The sequence below is a fragment of the Thunnus albacares genome, chromosome 12 (assembly GCF_914725855.1).
Source record: "Thunnus albacares chromosome 12, fThuAlb1.1, whole genome shotgun sequence".
Taxonomy (NCBI): domain Eukaryota; kingdom Metazoa; phylum Chordata; class Actinopteri; order Scombriformes; family Scombridae; genus Thunnus; species Thunnus albacares.
Window position 1 is genome coordinate 13,333,758 of NC_058117.1, and position 11,754 is coordinate 13,345,511.

At 40.4% G+C, this 11,754-nt stretch overlaps 1 protein-coding gene across 1 annotated transcript; it reads right to left on the bottom strand.

Annotated features, from left to right (window-relative positions):
• Positions 1-986: 986 nt before the first annotated feature.
• On the bottom strand, positions 987-11,513 carry fndc7a (fibronectin type III domain containing 7a). Its single transcript, XM_044368359.1, has 14 exons — positions 11,418-11,513; positions 10,875-10,893; positions 9,415-9,672; positions 8,951-9,211; positions 8,112-8,369; positions 7,763-8,017; positions 7,226-7,480; positions 6,081-6,338; positions 5,147-5,404; positions 4,389-4,643; positions 3,280-3,543; positions 3,133-3,162; positions 2,477-2,513; positions 987-1,775 (listed from the first exon to the last, which is right to left on the bottom strand). Exons 1-13 carry the CDS (start codon positions 11,472-11,474, stop codon positions 2,482-2,484), a joined length of 2,460 nt encoding a protein of 819 aa, XP_044224294.1. The 5' UTR covers positions 11,475-11,513; the 3' UTR covers positions 987-1,775; positions 2,477-2,481.
• Positions 11,514-11,754: the final 241 nt, after the last annotated feature.

Below are 11,754 nucleotides of genomic sequence, written 5' to 3' on the forward strand. Positions count from 1 at the left end.
AGGGGCTTTTTCCTTGAAAAACTGTTTTAGAGGCAGAATGTTTACAGTATGTTTTAAACTTCACTTTGTTTTTGATTTGTTGTCTCAATCTCTTCACTAAAGGCCATGAATGATACACAACACAGTATGTAAAGTAGTCAAAATATTACAATACAGGTATGTATGTTAAACACTATTAAAAACCTTTTAACCTGACATAAATTCTTACTTACCAAACTTATTTTTGATATTTTAATTCAAATTTCATCAATCAATAGAGTTTGATTGTCTTATAAGAAATACATCAAAGATAGTTTATATACTTTTTGTGACCCGGGATATTAAAACTACAAATCATAATGGACTCATAACTCTATAACCAGATAAAATGTTTGGCTACAGGGATTTCCTGTTCATAATATGCACAGTATCCCAATTTCAAGCTCTGTGAATTCTGCTGAGGGTGTTACATAAATGAATGTGATAGCTTGTTGCGTGTTGCAGGTCTTGACAAAGGCTCACACCTCTGACTCCTCTACCCGGCTACTTGTGTTTGTCTTTAGCACGACATCCCATTATGAGAAGCCTGGCCTTCAGCTTGGAATTCATCACACTGAAATGTATCCGCCCAAGTGTCGAGTAGCTTGTGTCTGCCACATGTGGTAACCAAACGTTCTTGAATATGTGCACATTTAGTTGATTCAGCCCTGTAATTGTTTTTGAAAGTCCACCCCTGGAATTTTTGGCCACTGTGCTTGATCGGAAATAAAAGCTTGAGCAGAGACTCTTGGGTCAGTTACACAACTTTTAAGGTCAGAGAAAGTCAGCCCATACGTATTCCATAACAGGTTCGCTGTATGAGTGAGATCTATTTTAGGAAGCTTCTCTGATGGACTTGTTTCTGGATTATTTTGGAGGACTGACTATAGCTCATGTGTCTCACACCGGGACAAAACATCTCTACGTCATAAAGAACACCCACACAAGATGATTGACAGCACACGGTGTTGTAATGCAAAGACAATGTGTTTTATTGTTGTCGTCTGTCAGCTGGGGGCAAACAAATCCAATGAAAGCAGAGGTGACACTGAATCTATCTCCAGCAATCTGATCAGACGTATCATCCACAGGACTCGCCATGCAGGACTCCAGGCTAATGATGATGGATACTTGCTGCTCCACTTTAACCAACCAGGCAGCTTTACAACCCGGAGACATACAGCAGCCGTATGGAGGTCTTCTACTTGGAGAAGTCCTACGATCTTATTTATTTTAATGATTGAATGATTATTGTCATGATATGTTTAAGTGGGGCTTTACTGTAAAGTTTCAGTTTCTGCTTCTTCTTACTTTTTTTTACCAGATATCGTTACATGTTGAGGTTACATAAAGTCATCAACTCATGAAAGAGCAACTGTAGTGATTAAACATGAGCAATCAGAGAGCAAAAAGTCAAATAACATGCAGCCTACAACAAAAAGTAGAAATATGGAGAGTATTTTCAAATACATTGGATAAATATCATTAACGGTGTGATTTATTTTTTCTCCCAAAGCTCTCTTTTATTCATTATTTTAGTTCCTATTTAGTGTTTTAACTTGTGTTTTTTTCATATTTATTGATCAGAAACAGTCAGAATATACAGATTCTCTTGCAAACAGCAGTAACAGCACAGCACAGATATTCCTAAACAAGAGTGATATTTCATCTGGGTATATTGGATCTTCACAGTTGCTGTTGGTGTAAACACAGTATCCATGTTGGGGGTGTTATTGTTGTGGTAGTGGGCTGGTTCACTGTAGGGCAAGAAAAGTGAGAGAGAGAGAGAAAAATCAAATCAATCTGCAATCGGTGGAAAATTGGATATTACTAAGATTTCATCACAGTTTCAGTACTGATTCATCATACTCAATAAATGGTTGTTTTGTGCAAAATAAATCATCATATTCTTTATGAAATTTTATATGCATGAGGCAGAATACAGCTTTGTCATACAGAGGCACGAGCTATTAAATATCTATCATCTTACAGACACAATAAGATGCCTGAGTCACGTTCCTGCAGCTGCTCTCCATCTTCATTTCCCTGAGTCACGTTCCCCTCATTCTTCTCTCCATGTTTTACAGGCAGACATGAATCCGAGAAGTCCCAGAGGTAGACAGATCGACATCAGTCTCATCTGTGCTTTCCTATACTCTCTCTCTGCGTCCCTCTTGTTCTACTCACACACTCACGCCTATTGTTACCTGTGTACTATAGGCACAGTCAATTTATGGACGCATGTGATGCTGTCACAAGATACGCCTCAAGCTGTGCGGTAGGACAATGGACTCCTCCTGAGAAAGCAGCTTTTATCAATTTCTTTCACACATATTCACAATCAAGACATGTAATGTAAAGGAGAGCATGTTGCTTGTCTCAGGTTGTTACATAACTCGCTTCTTTCAGGTCTGAAGACAGTATGTTCTTAACTGGAGTTGAAAAACAAGAAACTTACCGCATTTAATCCACACTTCGTCTTCCACGAGAGATCACTGAAGAAAGAGAGAGATGAGATTTCAGTGCAGTAGCAGCAAACAGCTCATAACTTAAATTGAGTTTAAAAGAATAATTCCACATTTTGGCTTGTTAGGTTTTCTTGCTGAGCGTTAGATGGGAAGATAGATACACTCTTAGGATTGTAGAGTAAATATGTAGCTGGAGCCAGTGGCCAATTAGCTTAGCTTAGCATAAAGACTGTAAACAGGGAGAAGCCAGTCTGGCTCACTCATGAACACATTATATCTCGTTTGTTTGACCATACAAAAACTGAAGTGTAAAAATGACAATTTTCTGTTTTATGAGGGATATATGTGCCTGACTGAGCCGAGTGCCGTTACTTCCTGAAATCCTCACAGTAACACCAGGATTTCAGAAAGTTATTGCAACCGGCCAAGAAATAGTCCGGTACATAACTCCACAACCACAACTTACACCTCAGTTTTCCCAGTTCCAGTCTTTATACTAAGCTAAACTAACAGACTTCTGGCTAAGCTAATTCCTGGCTGTATTCAGATTTCATCTAACTCTTGGCAGGAAAGTGAATACGCATATTTCCCCAATTTTCAAACTATTCATTTAACTTCTTGAAAAGAAAGTCTAGAGGATACTTACCCATACCAGCATTACTTCCTGGGCAGGGAACTGAGAATTTGACAAAATGAACACATTTATGCACAAATCTTTATATTATATATACAGATTCAAATGTGTGATATTAGTCATTTCAGAGTATAAATCTCCGTCCACTTCATGACTCACCTGAGTATGTCCTTGGTTGACAGAAACTGACTTTGATCCCATTCTGTCCCACCGGTGCAGCCACTACTGTGTAGACGTCCCCACAGGTTTCCTCCTGGATATCACAGTATATGCTGCCGGCAGCTGCGATACAGGTGTAGTTGGCTCCTGTACCGTACAGTTCTACTGTGTGATTCTGGATCTGAGAACCCAAAGATCGCCAGTAGACCCTTAGGGAGTTGTTAGCCCTGCGATAGAGCTTGACACTTGTTGGACAGCAGGGATCTACAAGAAAATGATTGGGAATGATTGAGAATATGCTGGAGTTTGTGTCATGTGTTTAAATTATATAATATTGGTGGTTTTAGATGTTTTAGCTCATTAATAACAAACTTATAACCCTCTCATCTCTGTATGGTATGGAAACGGTAGAGTTTGTTGCACGTTAATTCAAGAGACTGTTTTAAAAACTAACTACAGACCTGAAGTCTTGACTAGTAAATAGTCTCAAATATGCAAAACCACTGCTATGATCCTTTAATATTACAAAAATGTATGTTTTTTGTGTCAATTGTTAAACGTTATCAAGCACTTCCCCCTCAAATAGCCACCCTGCCTGTGTATATTTTTGTGCATGAGGATTTATATAATATATTTATTATGTATTACATTTTCTTATATTTTTTTGCTCTTTATATATTTATATTTTTCACACACTCCATTTCTTTTCCATCTTTTTATTATTTCTTTCCGTCTTGGGGTTTTTGTCAGACTGTTAATTGAATCGTTTTGCATTCCGATTTTTGTCACCAGTGACTGATGATTACTTAATTGTTTTCTGATTGTGCATATGTACATGGTTGCCTGCGGCTACAGCCAATAGTTTATACATTCATTCACCTGTAATGTATGTTAGTGCAGCTTTGTGCCTGATAAGGATCTAATTGATTGAAACAAAGAATAAGAAATCATTGTGGAAGCAAAGAACAGTGTTCAGTCTACTTTTTGCCATGATATCATCTGCTTGTGTCCAACACCTGTTGAAGAGGGTTTTTTGGGGATGGGCATACTTTTTTCCACTGTTGGACATATACAGTATTTCAAATTTACATGTATGTATTTGTCCTCACTTGATGAGAATCCACGATATTTGCACTCTGACTTGTGTCCGGTGCTGCTGATAGCTTCCAGGTTGACGCTGTAGTTGGTGCCGCATGTGATGCATCCCATCAGGCAGTGGGTGTCCAGAGTGTGGCACTTGGCATGTCCGCGTGAGGAAGTCAGGGTGGTGATGTAGGAACGAGCTCCACGGCCAGCTGACCAGGTCACATTGGTCATAGCCTGTGTGACCTGGGTCACATTCACAGTCGTTGGGCAGCAAGGACCTTGGGGAGAGAAATACACTTGGTGTGAACATTTGTAAAGCTTTCTCTTTCATTCATGTTACCACAAGAGATAAACATGTTTAAAATAACCAGTTTAAGCTAATTTCTAATTATAAGAGGATTTGATGTCTCTAATATTGAAATTTCTATAACATAAACAGGGAAACAAAAAATAGCTTTATTATTAGCAGTGAGATCAGCATCTGAGTCCCCAGTTTTTAGCTGGTAGCTGCATGTTTTCATAATTTTTGTATAATTTAATTTTTTAAATTTTTTTCTCTATGACAGCAGGGACAGTAAAAGGGGATGTAAAGACCTTCAGTCCAATATGATCATAGTAAGCGTATAATTCTAAGTTGCCCTGTAATGTTTAAAGGATTTTGGGGAGTTTTTCCTTACCATACAGATTGTAAAGCTCTCTGACCAAAATGTGTGATTTTGTGTTAAATTAGTCAACTTTACTTGACATTTAAACTTAGTGTTGACCAGTTATACTGTCGTACCTGTTTCCAGAGGTTTACTGTATCCAGGTAGACTCCGTCCTACCGCTGTGGTGGCCACTGCCATGACCTCGTAGGTTGAACCACAGGGCAGCTGTGTGAGCTCACAGGAGCTGTTTCTTGCATTGCAAGTGTGTGTGTCATAGCGTCCGACAGCAGTGATTGTGTAATTTGTGTTTTGATTGTTGGGGGTGGTGAAGAGGACTCTCAATGAGGAATTGTTGGACTGCGTCATATTCAGGATCTCTGGAGCGCATGGAGCTGCAGCAGGACAGACAAGTTTATATCAAAAACACAAATGCGAAGTTAGAAATTATGTTAAAGGAATAATTGACATTTTGAGAAATATGCTTATTTGCTTTATTCCTGAGATTAAGATGAGAAGATTGATACCACTTTCAGCCGCTTAGCTTAGCTTAGCAGAAACACCCCTGGAACCAGGGGAAATAGCTAGCCTGGCTCTGTCCAAAGATAATCCACCAAAATCTGCCTACCAGCACCTCTTAAAATTACTAATTAATACATTATGTCTTGATTGTTTAATTCATTCAAAAACAGTAATATGGTTAAAAAAAAAAAAAATTGTAAAAGGGTCATGCAGGTCCTGGAACACGGATTTTGTTACCTTTAGACAGAGCCAGGCTAGCTGTTTCCCCCTGTTTCAAGTCTTTGTGCTAAGCTAAGCTAACTGGCTGCTGGTAGTAAATTTATATTTAACGTACAAACAAGGGATTGGTATCAATCTTCTATAAGCATATTTCCAAAAATGTCAAACTAACTTTAAATCAGGTATGTGTTACCTGTTCAATATTTCAGGTTTATCAGCCTACCTCATAGACTTCCCTACCTTTCTTATTGTGTGTGTGTGTATATTTCAGATGGGAGATGCTACTCTATGTGGCTTCTACTTTGTGTTTTTGTAATAACCCGTCTATACCTGTCTCATGTGTGTGTGGTGTACAGGTGCGGTTACATCCTCGTAACTCGCTGCAAGGTGTGACCACCACAGAATAAGCTGTGTTGCACTGCAGGTCCGACAGCGCACAGACCGGTGCTGTGTCGTTACAGTGGATGACATCATTGGTCTGTGCTGCTGTTGTCTCGTACAGTTCTGCTCCTTTGACTGGTGACCACGTGATCTCCAGGGTCTCTGTGGAAACCAGCTTCACGGAAACGCCCTGTGGGCAACAAGGAACTGGGGAGAGTGGGGGGAGGAGAAGTGCAGAAAAGGGTGAGAAAAATAATTAACACTGGGCAAAGGACCATAGCAGTGGTTTCACACGTTTTTGTTGTACTTGAAACTTAGGTGGTCCATTGTAGTACTGCAGAACCTCATCTTTAAGTGTGTACAGTTGTGAGCAGGAACTAGTACTTTTTGTAGAAAAAATTTCACCATTTGGCTCAGGTGTAACTATAATCATGACTCTGTTTCATGTTTCCTTAAAGCCATGCCAGTGAGCTTAATACCAGGAAAGTGGTATTGTGAGAGAGATGGCACACCTAAATGGATTACAGTCATTTTTAATGGTATTAATTACACCTGTGCTTTTCCTGCCATGGCATCTCAAAGCATCTGCTGTGAAAAAGGCCTATTTTTACTACAATGCCATGGTGGAGAATTCAGGTAAGCTCATCTGAGATTTTCGAGTCAGCTGCCAAAAAGCCTTGCAGTCATGATGTCAAAGAACCAAAGCCAGATTACAAACCAAACCAAGCAAGTTATGAAAAGGATTATGTGGATTTGGGCGTTTCCTGCATCAAATGGATGCCATGAGTGGAACTTTAGATATGAATGTTTCCGTGAACTCACCAACAAGGTCAAATTGTCCAAACAATCTCTGCTTGAGAGTCCATTACAACATGACAATAAAATAATTGTACCAATTGTAATTGTAATTAAATCTTCTCTGTGACTTCATTTTGAAGCAACGTTTGTGTCATGGCAACTTGATTTTTAAATTGTAGTTAATCGCTTAAACTAGAATTAGGCTATGTCCTTTAAGGGTATCACAGACATTAAGTATGTGGGAAAAAAACATGTATTGATGGTGTTATTCTGGTGCTTTTGGGCGACTGTCCTACTGGTGGTGTAGTTGCGGACATGTGCAGAAGGGCTGGAGCCGGCCTGGTTGTAGGGGAAGACGGTGGTGAGGTAGGTGTAGCCACACATGCAGAGAAATGGGCAGGTGGTTCCAGTGGTGTTACATGACTTCTCGGTGCCATCGTCCCGCTTTATGAAGGCCATGTAGTACTCCACCAGCGGCACCTCGTCCCACACCACCGAGCAGTTGCCTGCTTTGGGCTCCTCCACCCAGATGTTCTCTGGGGGACACGGGTCTAACAGAAAGAGAAACGTTTATAAGCTACAAGAGCGAACATCACTTGTTGGAGGATGTTTTGGGAAATATGTTTACATATGCTTTCTTTCTGAGAGTTGGATGAGAAGATCGATATCACAGTTATTGAGAGCGATATCGATCTTCTCACCAAACTACTGACAATGAAAGCAAATAAATGTATTTCCCAAAGTGTAAAACTATTCCTTTACACACAGGATTTTGTGACTGATATGCCAAATGTATACAAATACGTCACTGTGCTTGTGTGCGATAAACCCACATGTAATGTAGTCTGCTGGCTGTGAGGGGCTGCTGGGTCCAGCTGAATTATAGGCTGTGACAGAGACAGAGTGGTTCTGGCCACACTCCACTGGAAAGATACTACAGTAACTGATGCCCATCGTGGAACAGTTTTGGCTATTAGAGGTCAAGGCAACGTAGGTCTCTGCTCCCTGCACCTTCACCCAGTACACAGCGATTCCAAGAGACCGTCCCTGAGTCACCTGAATGTGGGTCACATCTGGGCTTGGCGGACCTGGAAATGAAAACAGAAAGAGACATTTTCTTTCATTCTTTCACATTGACATTTTCTGTCACACCTAATTCTTGCCGCTGTCAATCATGCTTACGTGTGATCTGGCAAACAGTGAGGTCGTCTCCAGCGCGACCCTCAGAGTCCCAGGCTGTGCCCTTGATACAGTATGTTGTCCCTGCCTCAAGGGCATCAAAGGTCACCGTGGTGTCAGTGGTGTTCAGTTTAAGGCGGGTGCTGGAGCCCTCTTGGATGATGCAGAGCGTGTAGAGGACGGCGTGCTTAACGGGGGACCAAGTCACAAGGATGGTGTCGTTGCTAGGAGAGGTGGTGTTCAATTTGGGCGCCATCACCACTAAAGGATACAAGTAATGAGTGGTGTTAAAAAAAAAGAAGAAAAATTTGAAATGGACACAGATTTCTTACTTCTACTCTTGCCCTGCCAGCTTTTTTTTTTGTATGAGGTGTGAAATGGAATCAATTTTCCTGTGATTATATTACGTTCAGTTTTCCTTCGGGAAGGGAGACAACCTAGTTCTCATGGTTTCTCTTTTCATATCATGATAACAGTATGTCGCAAAGGGATGGATACGGTTTCCAACCTCCTGCGTTGGCTGCAAAGAGTAGAGACTGTGTGACAATGGGCAGTGAAATGACACGCCGTTATGGCTGGCGGAGTGAGATAACAAGCTATTGTCCTACAGGAACAACAGAAAGGCTGCGTTTCACTCTTCATTCACTGATTACCATCTTGAGTAAACTGCTTCTTATGTGTAGAGTCTGGACAAGTGAAAGTGGGTGGAAATGATCAATATTAATCCATTTTCATACATCACACATATCATATCTGCTAAACTAGATCAGTTTTTTGTCTTCTTTTTAAATACTCTAACCACAGTTTGAAGTGTGTTTAGGACTCAAGAGACTTATCCGTACCTGTCCTGGCCTTGATGGGGTATGAGGGCTGACTCCGCCCCCCTTTATTGACGGACATGACGCTCAGCCTGTAGCCAGTGTAGGGCTGGAGCTGCACCACGGTGCCTGGTGAGCCCCTCACCTCGGTCTCAGAGAAGAAATCACCGGTCTGTGACTCTGCCCTCAGGATGTAGCTGGTTGCCCCGGAAACCTCAGTGAACTCCACAGTGATGCTGTCGCTGTGCTTGGAGTAGGCCTGCTCAATGCTGGGGACTTCAGGAGCTGGAAAACAAGATGACAGATATAAAGTCAGTTAGATTTAGAGACTTTGAAGTGTAGTAAGTTAAAGAAGGATCTCTGTCTTTCTTGTATCTATTAATATATTATAAAAGTGCTGCACAAACAAAAAAAATAGATAATAAAGTATCTGGATCTCCACCAGGAGTCAGTTTCCTCCTCAGCTGCCCTCAGCTGCTGTTACTGACCTGTTGTCTCCTCAGTTGCTGCACTGCTGAGGACATTGAGAGCATTGTCCATGGCTTCTAACTGCATGGTGTACACCGTGTTTGGTGACAGGGAGTTGACTGAGCCCATCACAGAGTTGCCACTGAACTGAGCAAAGACCGGCCGCTCTGGAGAGTTCTTAGGTGTTGCTGTGATCTTGTAGGAGCTGGCACCAGTATGTCCACTCCACTGCACTGTCATACTCTTTGACGTGACCGTAAACACTGACAAAGTGATGTCTGACGGAGATAGGGAAGAAAATAATGTTGAGATACAGTCATAAAGGCTTACAGGTCCTGGCATTGTAGTTTAAAACAAAAGGTTGAGGGTAATGAAATATGCATTTTGGGGATGGTTTAAATTGGTGACTTAAGGATAGGTTCACAATTTATCAAGTCTGTCAGGTACGGCTGGGCAACATATCGATATTTTATCGATATTATGATATGAAACTAGATATCATCTTAGATTTTGGATATTGTAATATCGTGATATGGCAAAAGTGTTGTCTTTTCCTGGTTTTAAAGGCTGCATTACAGTAAAGTGATGTAATTTTATGAACTTACCAGACTTACTCACTTAGTCATTATATCCACATTACTGATGATTATTTATCAAAAATCTCATTGTGTAAATATTTTGTGAAATGGTCGTCCCTACAATATTGTCACAATATAGATATCGAGGTATTTGGTCAAAAATATTGTGATATTTGATTTTGTCCATATTGCCCAGCCCTACTGTCAGATGCCCAGATTAACACTGAAACAGGTTTAGCTCACTATAATCATTCCTCCTGTTCATACTGGCCACTAGAAGATCCCCTCCAAATGTGCCTCCAATGTGAGTGATGGGGGACAAAATCCACAGTCCTCATTTTGAGCAAAAATGTTTTTAAAAGTTAAATCTGAAGCTGATATGAGACTTAAGCAGTTATAAATAAAGTGGATATCATCCACAGTTATAGTCTTTTTAGTAATAAAATCCCTCTTTCTGTCTTGACAGATGCAGCTGCAGTGAAGGATAACAAAAAGAGGTACTAAAAAAAGACACAAAAAAGACTGAAATCTATCTTATTATGTAACATATCCACTTGATTTGATTAACTGACTTTGACTTTGGATGACAAACGCCTCATATTATCTTCAAATAAAATGTTAAATATATTCTTGCACTGAAGGAGGACTGTCCCCCATCACTTCCGAACATTGAAAGTGTTATTATGAAGACATCTTTTAATGGTCAGTGTGAACAGGAGGAATTATTACAGCAAGAAAAACATGCATCAGTGTTCATATGGGCACCTGACTGTTGTTTTAGGACAGACTTGTAATCTTATCCCTTAATATAATTGTCAGACTGTGAACAATCTTATTTTGGATGTTTGCATTTTAAGTTTAAGTAAAATACATTAAGGCAAATGTAAAAGAGGCTTATTTACCATTTTTAGCAGCACATATCTGAAAATGACAAAACATGTCAGGTTAGTGAATGAAACAAGGAAATGACTTGATGATAAATGACAGGAAACACAGCATTTTTGAGACAAGGACATCATTCCAAGGGTAGCAAGCAATTGGTATTTCACATTATATCCTGAGGCAAATTATCTCCTGTATCATATTCTCGGAGCATGAGAGGCAGCAGGCTGCACATTACCTTCACTCAACACAGATTTCAGGACTGGTCAGTGCAGGTATTTCTTTCAGGTCGGAATGAATTTGTCTATTGAGCTAAGGTTGGGCATGCCACACACACTTGTTGAAAGCACTGACGCTCAAAAGAGCCTGTGTTCATATGTTTCAAAAGTCCTCCCTCTGTACACTATTATTCATCTTCATATTATAAAACATGAGTGAGATCTGAGGTCGGAAATCATGCCAACTACTGTACATTAATCTATTAAAAATGTTCCTCATAGTGTATTTTTGTTCAAATATTTAGGAGAAAATCAGTGTAAAACAAGGAAATGATCATCCCTTACCTCTACGAAGGCCGATAAAAGCAAAAGTTTTAGCATCTTTAACTGTGTTGTCCTCATGCCTTCAGCGTTTTTCTGCGGAGCCACTGCCTGGAGGCGAGATGTGTGATGCTGTTTCTCAAAATGACTTCAGGGAAGCAGCTCAAGCTTAAATTTGACTTTTTTTTTCTCTTCCTCTCTCTCTCTCTCTCTCTCTCTCTCTCTGTCTCTCTCTCTCTCAGATGAACCGACAGGTCCTTTATTGTTTCAGCAAATACCAAAGAGCCCAAAGGCTGTAACTCCTCCCCTCAGGGGTGTTTGGGTGGCCTATCAGAACCAGAAAAGGAGGCTAAACTTTGTT